At 37.4% G+C, this 20770-nt stretch overlaps 1 protein-coding gene across 1 annotated transcript in view; it reads left to right on the forward strand.

Annotated features, from left to right (window-relative positions):
• Positions 1–20770, forward strand: part of Apoltp (Apolipoprotein lipid transfer particle) — a 668275-nt gene that overhangs the window by 474398 nt on the left and 173107 nt on the right. The window contains exons 49-52 of the mRNA XM_067142082.2: positions 2588–2738; positions 4390–4558; positions 19666–19850; positions 19957–20111. Coding sequence (XP_066998183.2) covers positions 2588–2738; positions 4390–4558; positions 19666–19850; positions 19957–20111 — 660 coding nt within the window. The remainder of the gene's footprint in view (positions 1–2587; positions 2739–4389; positions 4559–19665; positions 19851–19956; positions 20112–20770) is intronic.

Genomic DNA, 20770 nt, shown 5'->3' on the forward strand with positions numbered 1-20770 from the left:
TCTTATCGAAGTAATATCATTCAAGACTGCATTTTATAAGAACATAAGTAAGAATAATAATAATCGTGTGGCCTCAGCTACTATGTACAGACATTTCATTTTGATGCCATCTGGCTGTCTGCTCATCAATTTCGACGTTCCATTTTACTCTAGGCCCACTAGATGGTAGACCGAGTAAACCAAAACTCTCTTGGGCATCTATGGCTGAGATTTAATGAATTTTATCGGGTAAACACCAAAAGTGTCACCAGAGATCTTTTACATGCCGACATCATACGACATGGAGTGTGGAATGGAATTTTTTCAGCCCTTCAAAAATCTGACTACCTCTGCCAGGTTTGAACCCGCTATCTTGGGATCCAGAGGCTGACACTCTACCACTGATCCACAAAGGCAGCTCATAAGTAAGAAGAAAACTGTAAGAGAGATGGCTGAATTATTAACTGAAGAGAGTTACCTCTTAAGTAGCTTGCCTGATCTAAACACTTTGTTACAGCTGTATCTCATTCTTCCCGTCACAACAGCTGATGCAGAGAGAAGTTTTTTGAAACTAAACTTGATAATGTCTCATTAAACATGTCAGATGCACCTCAGTGATCTGTCAGTGTTTAGTATTGAACATGAAAGAACTAAATATATAAACACTAGCAGTTACCAGTGTCTTCGCTCGCGTGGATTTCATAATTTGATAAAAGTAATCGTTCCTCGGTATAAAAGCTCACCAAAAAGTTGATTTTCATTTACCCCAGAAACTCTTTGTAAACAACGTTTATGGTATTGCCTTTTGGCACTAAGATGACCATGTGACATAGAACTGTACAAGTGAGAAAGAGTCTTCTCTCAATTCGAAAAAAGAACATCAACACATGTTTCTTTATTTTTAAAGGAGGATCCAAATATCTATTTCCATGTCTGTAACATCTTCACTTTTTGAGATGTAAGTATCCCCAATAACCCCTTTATCAGTCCTTACCCCACCACTACCCCCACCTAAGTGGATTTTCTGTAAACAAAAAATACATGTTAATTTTTTAAGGAGATTCCAAATGCCAATTTTCACGTCTGTAACATCTTCAGTTTTACAGATATAAGCATCCTCATAAAACATTATTAAACTCATTTTTCACTTCTTTTTACCCCCATTAAGTGCTTTTTCCAAAAAAAGAAAAAAATACATGTTCCTATATTTTTAAAGGACTTTCCAAGTACCCAGTTTCAAGTCAGTAACATGTTAAGGTTTTGACATACTGTAGATATACTGGTACTCATTTTAAAAATTCACCAGCTTTCTCACTTTTTCAATTCTTTTCAGCCCCTTAAGTGGATTTTCCATAATCAAAAAATATGTGTTTCTTTATTTTTAAAAAAGATTCAAAATACCAACTTTTACGTCTGTAACATCTTCAGTTTTGAGATATAAGTATCCTCTTAAACAGAATTCAATCAGGCGAGCTGGCCGAGCGGTTAGGGGCGCGCAGCTGTGAGCTTGCATCTGGGAGATGGTGGGTTCGAACCTCACTGTCGGCACCCCTGAAGATGGTTTTCCATGGTTTCCCATTTTCACACCAGGCAAATGCTCGGGCTGTACCGTAATTAAGGCCATGGCCGCTTCCTTCCCATTCCCAGGCCTTTCCTATCCCATAAGACCTATCTGTGTTGGTGTGATGTAAAGCAAATGGCAAAAAAAAAAAAAAAAAAAAAACATTCAACTCTTTTAAATATTTTCACTCCCCCCCTCCCCTCCCCCCCCCCCCCCAAGTCATTTTTCCAAAAACAAAAAAAAAAGTTTCTTTATTTTTAAAGGATCTTCCACATACCAATTTACATGTGTGTAACGTCTTTAAGTTTTATAGATATAAGTATCCTCCTACAGATAATTCAACTAATTTTTCAATTCTTTCACTCCCCTAATTGGATTTTTGAAAACAAAAGAAGATGTGTTTCTTGATTCTTAAAAGAGATTCCAAATACAAATTTTCACGTCTGTAATGTCTTTAATTTTTGAGATATAAGTATCCTCATACAAAGAATTCAAGTAACAACTTCCTTAAGTGGATTTTTTGAAAATAAAGGAATATGGGTTTCTTTACATTGAAAGAAGATTCCAAATATACGTGCAGTAGAACTCTGTCGCTCTGCCAGATCTCAAGCTTGGTTGTTTCTGTGTAGCTGGTTGCTGACCTTAGATAAACATAGTCTAAATGAACCTTTAATTCCACCAGTTCAGGTACCACCGATGGGCAATATGGACACAGCCTGATAAAATGTTGCCTCATTGGACCATTTCCTTTTTGTATGTAAATGGAGGATAATATGTTTTGTATTCTACATGATTTATGTTCTAAATATCTGTTGGCAAGTTTTGTCAGTACCCTTGCTCTATTCTGTTCAGATCATCCTTTGTAGACATATCTTTAAATAATATAATTTCCTCGTATAAATTTCCTTTTCAGATAATCTAATCTTTGTGGTCATTATGATAATCTTTTTTTTCTTTTGTAGTCTAAATAGCATGATAAAGAAAATTGATCTTAAATTTCTATAATTTAATAACATAATGCATTTTGCTTTCTTTTTCAAAATATAGGTTGGGATTGGTGCTCAGAGGAAACATCAAAAAGGATGGTGGGGTTTACCAGACCAAAAATCAGGCACGCTATGGACGAATGTATATACCAATTCAAACAAAGGAACTCAATGGAAAAATAGATACTGTTCTTAAAGAATTAAACTTGGAGGTAACAACATATGAATTATAAAATTGCAGATAAAAAATGATAGAGTAGTTGTTAAAGTTTGCCTCTGTATTTAAAAGAGTACAACATTTATGCAGAATATTTACATCATCAGTGAGAGTTCAGCACCTTCATTCTCCTATCTGCCCAATCTGTGAAATATGCTTGTGCACCCAAATTGCCAGGAGGAATTGTATCAGCAGAAAAATCACAGTACATTTCCTTCCAGAAGGACATCATTGTACCTCCAGTCCTCTACTTATAACAGTATTCAGAACTGCAAAACATTTACAGGGCAGAAAACAGCATCTCTTCCTGGACTATGAGAAAAATATACAAGATTGAAGGCCATTATTACAACTGTAATTCTGAGAACCTGGTAGAATAGCTATTGTGTAATGAAATTTAAACCCTAATTACATAAACCCACCAGAAAAGTGTGAAAGTCATCATGCACAACCACTCTGACGAACTAGTAGCTTGCTATGCTAACAAGCATGATCTACCAATTTTGAGATGTAAAGGAGCATGATAGCTGAATGGTATGGTCTTTGACTTCTTGACAGGTTCAGTGGTGGCGATTAGGCAGGGGGGAAGGGGAGGGGGCAATTCCACCCCCACCCCCTTACACTTTGTGGAGAAGAAATTACATTTTTATTCAATTTTAGCCACCTAAAACTATGAATTACTTTTTTTTAAGCAATTTATGCAATCCCTGTTATCTGTTACCTAGTTTTTTCCTATAATTTCTTTAAATATTTAAAAAATTCATCAGAAATACACACAAAATTTTGTTCGACACAGCTAACCAACTATTCAGTGCCCAGCAAAACAGGTACTGGCGACTCGCGCAGCAGCCTGTAGAAGCGCAGTTGGTATGTGATGGGATGAAACCTTAGTTGCTCACATGTGTAATTGTTCCTTTGGTGAACGTTTTACTGTATGGTATTGAATCAACATTTCAGAAAACTATTATTACCGCAATTAAGTTGGTAAACTGTTAACTTTTACTCCCCACTATATACCCCAGGCCCCCAGTAATTTTTTTTGTTTTCTATAAATTTTTGTGCTCCCGCCACTTCTAATGCCCAATTGCTGCTACTGACCAGGTTCCAGTACTTGCAGGATTTTTAAAATGAAAAAAATCACATGCCTGTTCTGTGTAAAACCGGAGGTTCTGTGACTACGACCATTACATCAATAGTCACATTAAGGTGTAAGTTGGTTTAACCCCTTGATGCACACATTTTTTAGTGCTCTTTTTGCGTGGGTGGATGGTGGCTACATCATATATGGATACTTTGTCTGCATACATTTGACCACCTTTCACATACTAAACCTAAGGTATTGTAAAATTACCTTTGGCTGTGACTTGTTGACATTTACTGGAGATTTAAGCTGCATTTCAATATAAAATGATAGTCTTGTGCCTTCATTAGCCAATTTCCCTCCTGTAAATAAAAATGGAGTACTTTTCAGACTTGGTTTTCTGGTTGACAGGAAGATGCATTTTATTTTCTGGATGATGATATTATTATGTTAAGGTATATAAGTATATGAGTTATAGGAATTAAATTTGACTTTATTTTTTGTGTACCTAATTATGTTTTCAGTCAGTGCTTTTCACTCAATACCTGTTTCTTTTTGTTTGCAGAAAAAAGACCAAAATAATTTATCATTTATTAAGGGGAAGTATATTTCTAATTATCCCTTTTATAAAGTGAATGGATCAGTTCTGAGGGCAAATGAATTGAATTCTACTGGGGACTATTACCTGAATTTTGATGACAAGTTCCTCCGTGTATCAGTTAACACTACTGAAGGTAATGGATGGTAAATTTCTTGAAGTATTAAAACCTATTATGATTTATGATATTCATCTCAAGTTGTAGATTAAGGAATTATTATATTGAAGAAGATAAGAGTTTAACATTTTTATCCATCACCTCAATAGCAATTGTTTTCAGAGCAATAGTTAATATTAGAACCAAAGGCATAATCATTCAGAAGTAAACGTAGCCATTTCTACCATTGGAGAATATTCTCTACAAAGTGAGGAGAAGAAGGTACCAACTTACATCTCAACTCTTTCCCATCAACATCATTCTGTTCATACTTGTTTCAGCTGAGCTGAGTTCTAGAAGATTCCTCCAGTGCTGGTATTTTAAGTGCTGCTTCAATGATCCATATTGGAAACAAATTAATATCTCAACACCCCATCAACATCATTCTGTTCACACTTGTTTCAGCTGAGCTGAGTTCTAGAAGATTCCTCAAGTGCTGGTATTTTAGTGTTTCACCTGGTCTTCTGTGAGGTGCAGTCTTCAAATTGGAGGAAAGCTGAGAGCTTGCACAGGACATGAGTGTTTTCATATCTTTACTTGTCTGGCATTGAATTTCATGCTTGCTTTTAAAATTTTATCTTCTATTCATGTCTTGCCGTGACGTTGAATTTGACAGATGATTGTCTCTGGTAAGACTGAAACTAGTTTCAACAAATGTACCTTTCGTAAGGTTACAACAAACAGTATTGAATAGGTGGAAACCTTTAGCTTTTGTTTTTTTTCAACAAGAGCTTGCACAGGACATGTGGTTGTAATGAGTGTTTTCCAAAACTTTACTTTTCTTGCATTAAATTTCATGCTTGCTTGTTAAATTTTATCTCTATTCATGTCTTGCCGTGACCTTGATTTTGACTGATGATTGTCTCTGGTAAGACCGAAACTAGTCTCAACAAATGTAATTTTCGTAAGGTTACAACAAACAGTATTGGACAGGTGGAAACCTTTAGCTTTTGTTGTACAGGTTAGGTTTTTCAACAATTTTAAGTTCATGATTATATGCAAAATGCTATGATGTCTTGAGATATTTTGTCATTTTTGCTCCCTCAATATTTGAGAAAATCATCTGCTTCTTTTGAAGTAACTCCTCCTTCGGAAAATGGAAATACTATTTCTTTAAGCATGTTGATCAACTTTCTGAGAGCAAAAAAGTCAAGAATCTTCAAGTTGATAAAATTCATGTAAAAGGAACTGTACTCTATAAAAATAGACTATTGCTTGGGGTGACTAGGGATAAAGCACAATTTTAGTTCCTTCTGGCGTTGATAATTTCAGTGAGGTAATAATCAATCAATCAATCAATCAATCAATCAATCAATCAATCAATACTTATCTGCATTTAGGGCAGTTGCCCAGATGGCAGATTCCCTATCTGTTGTTTTCCTAATATTTTCTTAAATGATTTCAAAGAAATTGGAAATTTATTGAACATCTCCCTTGGTAAGTTATTCCAATCCCTAACTCCTCTTCCTATAAATGAATATTTGCCCCAATTTGTCCTCTTGAAATACAACTTTATCTTCATATTGTGATCTTTCCTACTTTTAAAGACACCACTCAGACTTATTCGTCATTCCACGCCATCTTTCCCTGACAGCTCGGAACATGCCACTTGTGATAAAGATGTTGATTCCCATTGGTAACCTGAAATATTTGTTCTCAATGAGTAAATTTATAATACCAATATAGTTGACCCCAGCATTTGTCTGGTGTGAAAATGGGAAACCACGGAAAACCATCTTCAAGGCCGCCGTTAGTGGGTTTCGAACTCACATCTCCCGATTACTGGATACTGGCCGCACTTAAGCGACTGCAGCTATCGAGCTGTGAGAAACTTATTTATTACTCTATGCAAAATAACATCATCTGCAAAAAGCCTTACCTCTGATTCCACTTCTTTTCTTATATCATTTATATATATAAGAAAACATAGAGGTCCAATAATACTGCCTTGAGGAATTCCCCTGATCAGATAAAGCTTCACCTATCTAATTCTCTGAGATCTATTTTCTAGAAATATAACAACCCATTCAGTCACTATTTTGTCTAGTCCAATTGCACTCATTTTTGCCAGTAGTCTCCCATGATCCACCCTATCAAATGCTTTAGATAGAGATAGGTCAATCGCGATACAGTCCATTTGACCTCCTGAATCCAAGATATCTGCTATATCTTGTTGGAATCATACAAGCTGAGCTTCAGTGGAATAACCTTTACTAAAACCAAACTACCTTCTATCGAACCAGTTATTAATTTCGCAAACATGTCTGATATAATCAGAAAGAATGCCTTCCCAAAACTTACATGCAGATTTATTCTCGTGAAGCAAATTTCAGGGTCAGATTTAGCAACAGTATGTAAGGATGTCTTGTGAAAAATACTTTTATGGGTATTGAAAATTTTATGTGTCATAACATACAATAATAGGGTGAATTGCATATTGCTTCATGAACTTAACAAGGATTAAGGAAGTAGTTACTCTTTTCAAATTGAAAACTGTACCATAGAAACTTGTGTTTTCTATGAGATTGTGCATGTATTTAAAAACATTCCCTAGGAAATAACTCTTAGATAAGTGTAAAAACAAATGGAAATTGTATACAGTGTCATTGTCATAAGGTCATCAGACAAACTAATATGGTCTCCTCATAATGGTACTAATCACTGGTAAAGCAGAACCATGGTGTTCCTCCTATAGTGGTACTAATCAAAGGTAATGTACACCCATGGTATGTCACACACAGTGGCACCACTCACAGGTAACACAGACCCATGGTGTTTCGCACATAAGGGTACTACTCACAAGCAACGCAGACCTATGGTGTTCCTCACACAGTGGGACTAATCACAGGCACCGGTATTCCCGTGGTGTTATTCACTTAGGGGAACTAATCATAGGTAGATTATAAATAGAGAAGTATTTCATGACATTGTATATAGTTTTTGTTGATTGATTTCATAAATCTTAAATTTAAGTTTACAATGTTCACAGTGATGTAGTTCAACAATTATTCATCATTGTATCTAGTTAGAGGATAGTGACTACTTCCTTCTATGAATTTGTTACATAATATGCACCAGGTCATGACTAGAAACAGCTGTGGTATTGCTCCAAATTTTCAAAATATAGATTTTGGCAAGTTAAGTGGCATTTTGATTAACTTTGTAGCGATGAACAGTTGATGGATCCAGAAGCACATTTCAGAACAGAACAGCAGGACTTTGGATATAATAGTTAACCAGATTAATGGACAATGCAAAGGAATTGATAATGTAAGGAAAATATTCAAAGTGCTTCATCCACGATTTCTGTCGTCTACCTCAGATGCAGAGTTGTACAGTGCAACGTTAAATCTCCAGTCAGAATATGAGGATGACCTGTCCAATTAACTTCCTCGCCAGATTTTAAGTTTCAGAAATGCATTAAGGATCAAACTAATTTCTTTATCATCTATTAGGTTATTACCTAAACTTTTGTTCATAACCTCTAATGTTCTGGACTTGTGCACTGCATTGTTCCTCACTTTCCCTATAACAGTAGCTACATCCAAACTATAATTTTCTAAACTTAAACAAATAAAAACTAAGTGCTATGTCAAAAGGTAGCCTCACAGGTTTTAATATATTAAGCATCAAAAGTAGAAGGGCAAGGTATGTTGATGTAAATGAAATAGGGGCCGGTTTCGATTCACAGAGAGCTCGGTGTACAGCTCAACACAAATAATGCCCGCTGAGGGAAAGCAGTATCTAAGTCCACTATCCTACTTCTTAGGCCTAATTTAATAAATACTGAGTAGACATCAACCATGAAGGGGGCCTGGATGAATTTTTGCAGGTGGGACCCATATGAAAAGTGAGTTGGCTGCGTGGTTAGGGGCGCATAGCTATGAGCTTGCATTCAGGAGATAGTGGGTTCGAATCCCACCATCGGCAGCCCTTAAGGTGGTTTTCCATGGTTTCCCGTTTTCATGTCAGGCTGTACTTTAATTGAGGCATGGCTACTACCTTCCCAATCTAGCCCTTTCCCGTCATTGTGTTGCCAAAAACCTTTGATGAGTTAATGCAACATTAAAATGCTAGCCAAACAAAATCTGTAAAATTAAAATACTGTATAAGGATATGAGGTCATGTGCATGAATAGGTAATGAAGAGAGTGGGTGGTTCACTACAAGAAAAAGAGTACAGCAGGGCAGTACCTCATTACCATTAGTCATGATGTAGTGAAAATTGTAAGAGAAACATAGGGTAATGACACCAATGCTCTTATATGTGTTGACGATGCCATGATTTGAGGAGAAACAGAAATGAGGTGAAACAAAAACTGAATGCTTTGAATGAGTTCTTAGGGAATATGAGCTAAAAATTAGCCAAACAAGAGCAGCAGTTATGATCACTCCAATGCAACCATTTACTTGAACAGTCATCACAAAACATGGACCAATTTAAATACCAAGGCAGTATATTGAGCAAGCTAAAAAAATAGGATATTACTAATAGAACCAACAGTGCAGCAGTTCTTTTACAATCAGGTTGGAACATAACTTTGGGATTATATAGTACCAAGACAGTACAGGCATACTCCATTTAAGTGTTACTATATTCCCTTACTGACAAATAGACTTGAGATATGCAGTCTCTTCAAACGAGACAGCAGCAGAATTCAAGCATCCAAAAATGCATTGACAGAAAATCCTCTTCGAGGGGAATATTACAATGTTTACCACGTTCATGGTGGAAAACTATTTCAGTTAGTGTGTGCAACTGCTGCAGCCGCATCCAGTGGCTCAGTTATACATGACCCGTCTTTGTCATCCTCTTTCAGTATATGTAATACTTCCTCCAAGGTGAGGCCACTGGAGAGGGAAACTAATTACTAAGTTACAATACACTCAAATTTCTCTTTAAAATTTGTAATATATTTGTGAAACCTAACTTTTGTAATAATTCACTTCATAGTATAAAAATAATCATACAGTACCAGCATATTTCTTTTCCTCCTAGGTCAAGCTAATGGGAACTTACAGTAGTCATTGGTACACCCGACATTCCTTTCACCTATTATGAAGATGTTCCTTCAATGATTACTTTTATATTCCATAAAATGAACCAGTTAAGAGCAAAATAAAAACTCCATCCTTCTTGGGTTAGGCTGGTCAAAAGGGAAATATCAAATTTCTCTGTTAATATCAGCTGTAATGAAAAACAGTACGTAGCAAAAATTGTGCAAAATATAATTCCCAATTTTTTATGTGTTGTGTGTGATTTTGCAGTACGAGGAATACGAAGGTGGTTTGAAAAGTCCGTGCAAAGTCCGAGAGATGGCACCTCCGACGCGTATCTAGGTCATATTTAGTTAGTAGCATCTCTTGAATGAATGCACACCAAGTTTCGGCCATATTGGTTTATTTCTTTGTGTTTGGCATTCATGTGAATCAAGGAAGTCGAGTGATTTTCAAGAAATAGACGAAAAAGAATTTGGTGTGGTGACTTTATGAAAGGCAGAATGCCTCAGGAGACTAAAGAGAAGCTTGATAAACATAATGGTGACTCTGCACCTTCGATTAGAACAGTTTATAAGTGGTTTCAAAATTTTGGACTGGCCATATGGGCACAAGTGACGTTGAACGTTCTGGACGGCCTGTGGAGGTTATGACTCCAGAAATCATTGATCAAATCCATGATATGGTGATGGATGACAGAAGAGTTAAAATGCATGAGATTGCTAGTGCTGTGGGCATCTCGACTTAATGGCTACATAATATTTTGCATAAACATTTGGACATGAGAAAGCTATCTGCAAGATGGGTGCCGTGATTGCTCACGCTTGACCAAAACCGTAATCGTGTGAAGTGTTGCAAGAATGGTTTGCAGCTGTACCAGAAGAATCCGGAGGACTTTAAGCGTCGTTTTGTCGCTGTAGATGAAACATGGATACATTACTATACTCCTGAGACCAAACAACAATCTAAACAATGGGTTACCAAGGGGGAATCTGCACCAAAAAAGGCGAAGACCGTTCCTTCGGCCGGAAAGGTTATGGCGACTGTCTTTTGGGATTCACAAGGGATAATCCTCCTCGACTATCTGGAAAAGGGTAAAACTATTACAGGTGCACATTATTCGTTGTTATTGGACAATTTGAAAACCGAGCTGCAAGAAAAACGCCCGCGATTGGCATATAAGAAAGTCCTTTTCCATCACGACAACGCACCAGCACACACCTCAGCAGTTGTGGTCACAAAATTAATGGAAATAGGATTCCAACTCATTTCACATCCCCCCCTATTCTCCAGATTTGGCTCCCTCAGACTACTATTTGTTCCCCAATTTGAAGAAATGGCTGGCGGGACAAAGATTTTATTCAAACGAGGAGGTGATTGTAATCACTAAGGGCTATTTTGCAGACTTGGACAAATCCTATTATTCGGAAGGGATCAACGAACTAGAACATCGTTGGATGAAGTGTATAAGTCTGAAAGGAGACTATGTCTAAAAATTAAAAAGGTTTACCCCAAACACGTAAGTAGTTTTTATTTTTGCACAGACTTTTCAAACGCCCCTTGTAATAACACAAATATTATTGATTGTTACATTTTTCACAAACTTAAATATCTCGGTAAGTAATAGTTCTGTATAAAAACTGTACATAACAATAATGATAGAAAATCTGCTTTTCAATTATGTATACCTCATGCATTTTTACTGTATGAACTGTAATAATGGAGATATTCACGAATTTGATGTTTGTGCCATTTGCGTCAAAGGTGAGAATCATTGATACAACAATAAATAACATTGCACTGACTGACAGTTGTTAATTGAGGTCCTTCTGCCACCACTCGTCTCCAGTAAGTAGCATTCCTGCTGCGACTGTACAGAAACTAACCCGTCAACAATGGGTTCAGCAGCTAGTTGACTATGATTTTCTAACTTACGAGAGGAACCTGCCAAGTGTAACAACACGATTTTCCAGAAACTTCGCAAAAGAGGGGCGAAATAAGCGAAAACATGTTTCAGCTTATCCCTAGACACTCTACTGTTTCCGAGAAAATTACGGTCAAATTTTACGACGTACTTTACGAGCTTTTTAGAGCGCAACAAGTTCAACTGTCAGTGGCGCAGTGGCTATCAGCATATGGCTTCACACTTTTGCATCCCGTGTTCAATTCCTGATGATTTATTTATTTATTTATTTTTTTTTTTTTTTTCATTTATCTATTTATGTCCATTGACAATTACTACACAAATATTTCTTATCAAGTTAATGGATACAAGGGCATTATGTTGATTGTAAAATTACAACTGGGTTTTGCAATAAATGTTATGTATTTATTTATATACAGAATATATGGTATTTTTCAGGGATTACGATGTTTTGTAAGTTCATTCTTACATTAATGCTTCAGAGAGTTATGGTGCATTCCCTTGGATAATACCTATCATAAAAACATTCAAAACATAAATTTTTCACACCATGAGCATTGATCAAAGGCAGATTTGCCACAGTTCTAGGTGGGAATGTCACTTGAGAAAGAAACATCGTTAACATTATTGAAGATTTCATGTGTTGGCAATAAGTTTGTGACAAACCACCCATAAGGGATCATATTTCCAAAAACTGGTGCTTGCAATGCGTGGATTTGGCTTTTTATTACATCGCTTCTAGTCATGATATCCCTTTGCTGTGCAAATAGTGTAGGAAAATGGATGTTTTAAAATTCACTTACCAGACAGAACATTAATAGACAAAAAAGGGCAACGATATTTCAAAATACATTAAACAAAACCATTTGTGTAGTAATCATCATAATACCAATATAAATGGTCCGTTATTGGACATTATAAATTTTCCAGCTAACTCATTCTTGGTTGCCAGCGTTTCGCCCTCATGTGCTAGGGTGGGCTCATCAGTTGGTACCTAGCACACCTACCAATACGCTGGCTAGTGCATACCGTGGAGGCCACTGCGTAGGCTAACTGGAGCCACCGGCAGTGCCAATGCACTAAGAGACTTTGTCTCATTATCAAAAATTGATGCCTGCTTGGCCATCAGATGATATAGATGTTGATTCCCATAGGGAATCTGAAATATCTGTCCTGAATGAGCAAATTTATAATACCAATATAAATGGTCCATTATTGGACATTATAAATTTTCCAGCTAACTCATTCTTGGTTGCCAGCGTTTCGCCCTCATGTGCTAGGGTGGGCTCATCAGTTGGTACCTAGCACACCTACCAATACGCTGGCTAGTGCATACCGTGGAGGCCACTGCGTAGGCTAACTGGAGCCACCGGCAGTGGCAATGCACTAAGAGACTTTGTCTCATTATCAAAAATTGATGCCTGCTTGGCCATCAGATGATATAGATGTTGATTCCCATAGGGAATCTGAAATATCTGTCCTGAATGAGCAAATTTATAATACCAATATAAATGGTCCGTTATTGGACATTATAAATTTTCCAGCTAAGTCATTCTTGGTTGCCAGCGTTTCGCCCTCATGTGCTAGGGTGGGCTCATCAGTTGGTACCTAGCACACCTACCAATACACTGGCTGCCGGTGGCTCCAGTTAGCCTACGCAGTGGCCTCCACGGTATGCACTAGCCAGCGTATTGGTAGGTGTGCTAGGTACCAACTGATGAGCCCACCCTAGCACATGAGGGTGAAACGCTGGCAACCAAGAATGAGTTAGCTGGAAAATTTATAATGTCCAATAACGGACCATTTATATTGGTATTATAAATTTGCTCATTCAGGACAGATATTTCAGATTTCCTATGGGAATCAACATCTACATCATCTGATGGCCAAGCAGGCATCAATTTTTGATAATGAGACAAAGTCTCTTAGTGCATTGGCACTGCCGGTGGCTCCAGTTAGCCTACGCAGTGGCCTCCATGGTATGCACTAGCCAGTGTATTGGTAGGTGTGCTAGGTACCAACTGATGAGCCCACCCTAGCATATGAGGGCGAAATGCTGGCAACCAAGAATGAGTTAGCTGGAAAATTTATAATGTCCAATAACGGACCATTTATATTGGTATTATAAATTTGCTCATTCAGGACAGATATTTCAGATTCCCTATGGGAATCAACATCTATATCATCTGATGGCCAAGCAGGCATCAATTTTTGATAATGAGACAAAGTCTCTTAGTGCATTGGCACTGCTGGTGGCTCCAGTTAGCCTACGCAGTGGCCTCCACGGTATGCACTAGCCAGCGTATTGGTAGGTGTGCTAGGTACCAACTGATGAGCCCACCCTAGCACATGAGGGCGAAACGCTGGCAACCAAGAATGACTTAGCTGGAAAATTTATAATGTCCAATAACGGACCATTTATATTGGTATTATAAATTTGCTCATTCAGGACAGATATTTCAGATTCCCTATGGGAATCAACATCTATATCATCTGATGGCCAAGCAGGCATCAATTTTTGATAATGAGACAAAGTCTCTTAGTGCATTGGCACTGCCGGTGGCTCCAGTTAGCCTACGCAGTGGCCTCCACGGTATGCACTAGCCAGCGTATTGGTAGGTGTGCTAGGTACCAACTGATGAGCCCACCCTAGCACATGAGGGCGAAACGCTGGCAACCAAGAATGACTTAGCTGGAAAATTTATAATGTCCAATAACGGACCATTTATATTGGTATTATAAATTTGCTCATTCAGGACAGATATTTCAGATTCCCTATGGGAATCAACATCTATATCATCTGATGGCCAAGCAGGCATCAATTTTTGATAATGAGACAAAGTCTCTTAGTGCATTGGCACTGCCGGTGGCTCCAGTTAGCCTACGCAGTGGCCTCCACGGTATGCACTAGCCAGCGTATTGGTAGGTGTGCTAGGTACCAACTGATGAGCCCACCCTAGCACATGAGGGCGAAACGCTGGCAACCAAGAATGAGTTAGCTGGAAAATTTATAATGTCCAATAACGGACCATTTATATTGGTATTACAAATTTGCTCATTCAGGACAGATATTTCAGATTCCCTATGGGAATCAACATCTATATCATAGTAATCATCAGTCGACAAAAGTAAATAAATGAAACAAAAATTTAATCGAGATTTGAACGTGGGGCATAATGGTGTGAGACTGCAGTGAAAGCTGCTGTGCCACCCAACTTAGCACACTAGTCCAAAACACTGGCACCAGGAATGAGTTAGCTGGAAAATTTATAATGTCCAATAATGGGCCAACTATATCGGTTGAACTTGTTGCGCGCTAATAGGCACATAAAGCATGTCAGAAACTTCAACCATCATTTTCTCGGAAGTAGGAGAGTGTCTACGGTTAAGGCGAAACTTGTTCACTTAGTTCCACCCTTCTTTCACTGAGCAAAGTTTCTGGCAAATCCTGTTGTTACTCGTGGCTAAGTTCCCCTCGTTAGAGTGAAAGAAGAAATGATGAACAGATATTTAAAATATGCCAGTATAGAATCTGATTGCTAATTTGTAGAAAAATTCAAGGAGAACTATACTTATGAACATGTTAGAAATGCTAACAGGCAGAACAAGAACAACGACCCTCATGCAAGTCTACGACAGAGTTGGGAATTCAAACTGGATAGTGCAAACGGATGGTGTACTTCAAGGCGATCCCCTGAGCCCCACCCTATTTATTGTGCTCATATACGATGTTGGTGACAGAATCCGAGAAACAACAAAAGCTAAATTATACATATATTCGGATGATATGGCAATAGCTTCAGAGCAGATAAATGACTTGCAAAAGGCAGTACACATATTAAGTGACTGGGCCCAGAAAAACGAAGTTACAATCAATGAGAATAAGACGGTAATGATAATTTTTTGAAACTGTGGAAGACCAGCAGTTTCCGACCAAGTTACCTGCAACGGCAAGGAAGTGAAAATAATCAGCAATTTCAAATACCTAGGCATTACCTTACAGGTTACAGGAAGAACCTTTAGACTTCACATAAGGTCAAAAACAGCCACCGCAATAAAAGCTATAACAGACATTGGACATATATATTACTTGAAACAGTAATGGCACTTTTTCAAATGAAGGTACTACCCATTCTGACATATAGACTCAAGCTAAAATGGGAATTTTTTAACTATAGGCAATTGGAAGAGATAGAAAAGACAAAATCTAGATTTTTCAAAAGAGCCCTTGGTATATCTAAGACAACCAAATCCAGACTGGTATACGAGCTTGCAAGATAAATATTCCTAATAGAGGATCTACGAATAACTCTTCTACTACCAACTACAAAAAGTTACAACAAGCTGCTCCAAGCTCTACAGAATAAAAAGCGGGATATACTGAGGGAATTCTACACAACAGATGCGATGCGGGACCAAAGATGGACACAATCTCTCTGTAAAATAAGGCAAGTCATGACCAGGCTTGCAGTTCATGGTTTCCACCACAAGATTTGCTCCCGAAAGTGTTTCATGACCCAGATGAAAATTGTGTGTGAGAACTGTATAACAGTATATGTGGAACTTACCACATAAGAACGTGCCCAACCCAAACCAGGTCAATAGTGGAATATAGCAAGGAGTGACATGACTGTTTAATACCAGGAAATACGCTGTATTACTATATAGGTTAAACTTTAAAAGTAATATGACATGAAGTTTGTCCTGCTGGAATTCTTTTACATGTTGGCATATACCACCAGACTGAGCCAATATTGAACCTGCCAGCCAGTCCAGCCACTTGTCCCAACCTTGTGGGAACACTGCCCACATAATCTGATAGCCAATTTGAATGGAAGAGTTTCTGAGATATTATTCAACAACTCTAGCTGGATATTTAATTGCCTTTTGGAACCTAGTTCTAACAATATACAAATACACTGGAATTTACATGTTGTACAGTGTGTGTGACTTATGTCCCTGTGTAGTATTTGTGATGAACCATTAATACTTGGAAATGCATTGGCAGTACACCCTCTCATAAACTCTGAAAGCAACAATTACAATCATGCTGAATATGTTTGATTATTCCAAAAAATCAAATCCAAACATCCCAACATTTAGCATTTCTTACAGTTTATCATTAGGCTTTAATTAGTTAATTGCAACAGATCTATGTCAGTAGTTATACTATCAGATTACTGAACTCCATTGTAAGACAGACCAAGGCAGCCACAGTTTGAATCCTTGGCCACTGCATGTGAAAATGAAAATCCACAGCCTGTTTCCAGTCATACGACTGGGTCAGGAAATGGACTGAAGCCCCCATCTAGCAGCAAGGATTGGAAGTGTGCCAGCTGCCGAAGCCTGTCGCACTCCTCTGGGGCAATGATTAATGACTGATGGATGAAATTAAATGATATGGGAGAGTGTTGTTGGAATGAATGATGACAGGGAAAACTGGAGTACCCAGAGAAAAACCTGTCCCACCTCCGCTTCATCCAGCACAAATCTCAGATGGAGTGACCGGGATTTGAACCACGGAACTCAGCGGTGAGAGGGAGCCTAAGCCATGGGGGGCTTTCCCAGTGCATTTAAGATTCTAAAAACAAAAAGTCACATCACTGTGGTTTGGAACCCAAGTAAACTTGGAGGCCCCATGGCTATGATAATGGTATCACCAGTTACTTTAAGATAAATATCTTGTTTGCTTACAGGACAGAATTCCTGACACTCCGAAAGCTCTTAAAATTCACAGCAATTGAAGAGTTGTTAAATACATTAATAATAATAAGTGAAACCATTTAGCGAAGAGATGAAATATCATTGGTATTCATATGGTCTGGACTATGTCATCATAAACTAGAGAGCAGAAATATTTTCAGATAGGTATAAACTTTATTATTATTATTATTATTATTATTATTATTATTATTATTATTATTATTGTTATTATTATTAACCCGCCTGGTGGCCATGATTATTAAGGTGTGATGTCTATATGGTCTGACACCATGGTTATCCAGTTCGACTCCCGTTGGTCAAAAAAAATTTACCATCAGAACGTTGGCTGACAGGGTAGGAGAAGTGGTGGTATATATTTTCTATCACTAGATTGTATGCCAGAAGTCTGAATTCAATTCCAAACCATTCCGCAGATCTCATATGTAGTGAAGGAATGTGATGCTGTTGATCATGATTCATACGTTTGATAGGGACTTAAACCCTTGCACAGACACCTTGGTGCTATTTGACAGAAGTTGTCAGCACCAGGTTTCACTCTCTCCCCTCCTACTATCATATCATGCCATTCATTTCATCTCAATAACTCCTCCGATGAGGTTGACTCAGGAAGGACATCAGGTCATAAAAACTCACTATGAAGATTCATCTCACTTCATACCAGACCCCATAGAGAAACGGGACAAGGGCTGGACATACGTTGTTATTGTTATTATTATTATTATTATTATTATTATTATTATTATTATTATTATTATTATTATTATTATTATTATTATTATTATTGTGTTACCCGTGGAGCAGAAAGAGGTGAAAGAAGGTGCCGGGGGGAATGGGTGTAACTACAATATTAAAGTTAATTTAAAACTTTAACAAAGGTTATATTTCTTTAGAATTTCAAAAATCAACAATTAACTACGTAACAGGTAAAATTAGCGATTTAGAAACAAGTCAAGGAAACTACAATATAGTGAATTCCACAAGTCCTGGGCTTCAAGCCCCTCGCTTTACGTTTCCTGAGCTCTCAGCTCAAATTTACAAAGAGCACAAATTCATTCAAGGGCAGAAATCCCCCTAATTCATGGAGCACTTGCTCCCAAAATACAACATCTAGTCTTCAAGAGGCATACAGTAATCTTACTTTGAAAAAGAGCTAACAGGCTCTCAGTTTTCCAAGCCTATTCAAGGCAACATCAACTTACAATTTGTAGATTATACAGGGGTATTTAATACCCAACCTACTGGGCCTTCATGGAACAAGAATAATGGCTAAATAAATGGCCCCAACACAAAAGGAATGGAGGTGAATACTTGCACTCCTAGATATGAACACTTAAAACCTAAAGGTCACTAGGCCGATGAAACAGGGGCTATTCCTAAACTATGGAGGTGACTCATATAAGAATAAATTAAGACATTATGGAAAGGAAGAAAACCAGTTACAAAACTTAGTCACCTCAAACCAATATGAAGGGCAGCTCGAGAGGGTCTATCACTCTCTATCCCCAATTTACAGTTAAAGATTTTATGAAGTTTTTACATTAGCTGGCAGAAAGTTACATTTTTAGGAAAACTAGGTTACATAGTTAATGATTCGGACCTTTCCCTCAGGTTAAACTGCGGAGCTAGCAAGAAATAAACATGTGGTCATTACCTTGTTGGTGTACTGCTGCCTAATGAAAGAGGCGCTGCCCGCCTCCTGCTTTGGCACACACACTAGGTCAGATGACGATCAATTGGCCAAGATACGTGAAAATCCGCAGTTTGTAAACCCTCAAGGAAAGTTTGAGACCATTCAAGATTAAACTAGTCACACCCTCTCTTTTTATAGGGTAATTTAAAAGTTACACTCAAAATCGAAAAAGAAGAAGAAGAAGAAGAATGTGATTGATAGAACATTAATAACAGAAATTAGGGATTGGCTGGATTCAAAACTGGTGGAAAGAAAAGATAAATATTGCCAACCCAAAAATAAATGAACATCAATAGTAAAAAAAGTCTTATGAATACAAAACTTCTTTAAATGAAAAGTTCTTTCACTTCACACCAGGGTACATGATAATAGTTTTTTAGCAGTGACATCTATGGTAGAATGTCCAAACTTCTTGATGAATGGCAAACAAAACAAGTAAAAATTCATACAGTACAGGAAACTTCGCAATAACAAAATTACATCAGATTTCTGTGGTGACATCTTCTGAGTAAATTTATAAGTTGGTCTAGCTTCAATTTCACTGTTTCACCAGTAGAGGAGTTCTTTTAGGCGCTAGGTTTAAATGCGCAGTGTTGGGGTGTACCTCCTGGTACAATTATTATCATCATTATCATTATTATTATTATTATTATTATTATTATTATTATTATTATTATTATTAATCTCAAGACATATAAGTTATCGATTTTGTATCAGAAGGTTTGAAATCTGTATTATGGTTAAATTTCAGATGGCTCAGAAAGAAATTTCTACATGAATGGAAATGTTCCTGATTCACGGAATGCAATCTTCAGTATGTGGACTGATTACGAGGATGTTCATGTATCAGACATAGCATTTTATCTACGCCTCAATCACTCCCGTCTTGTAACTTCAAACCTCCGTTGGCGTCCAGAACTTGAAGATGAGCTCAAGGTTAAAATTCACTCTACTTCAATAGATTTGTTGATTTTGTGAGCATCCATAGTACTAGATCACCCCCATGTTACTAATAAGGTGATTCTCTGTTTGAACATTACAGGCAAATGTTTACAAGTTTGGTAATGATGTCTGGAATGGATTCTTTAATGGTCTTTATTTCTGGAGAGACTACATACGTTCTGAATCATATTCCGCTGCTGAAAGTGTGTGGAGAGATGCTGAAAACAGTATGCAAGAATTCCTTGATGATGTAAGGTAAGGCTTAATTTAGAATATTTTTTGTTACTGAAATGGAAATTTTCTTAAATACTGCCACTGCAGTTGGTGTAATGATGAACTTTGTATATCATATATTCATGAGGGTAATGTAAATTTGTTTGATAGACCAGCATCAGTAAATTAATAGTGTTGATCTTTTTGTCAAGTTAGTTCAAATAAAATTTACTAAGATATTGTAAAGGTTGTATGGAATGTATTCCAAATCATTGTTTTAATTGAGCTTAGGTGCATAGAACTACAGTGGAACCTTGGATTGCGAGCATAATTCATTCCGGCAACATGCTTGTAATCCAAAGCGCTCGTATATCAAAACAAGTTTTCCGATAAGAAACAATTGAAACGCGGGTGATTCGTCCACAACACAAAAATATTTATTCGCATACCATTAATAAAACAAAATATAATGCAAAACAAATTAAAGTGCACTTTTCCTTACAATAGAATCATTGTTGTTGTGAGGGAGACGAGAGATGACATAAGAAGAGTTACCGTGTAGCACGAATTTCACTAACGGAATCACTGCTATCTGTTGGCCCACTAGATTTGTTTTCTCTCCATGCAACATTAACGAGGAACCTGTCCATTGACTGTTGTTTTTGCCTGTTTTTTGAGGATTTCACGAAAATGTGACATTG

The sequence above is a fragment of the Anabrus simplex genome, chromosome 2, assembly GCF_040414725.1.
Source record: "Anabrus simplex isolate iqAnaSimp1 chromosome 2, ASM4041472v1, whole genome shotgun sequence".
In the NCBI taxonomy this organism is placed as follows: Eukaryota; Metazoa; Arthropoda; class Insecta; order Orthoptera; family Tettigoniidae; genus Anabrus; species Anabrus simplex.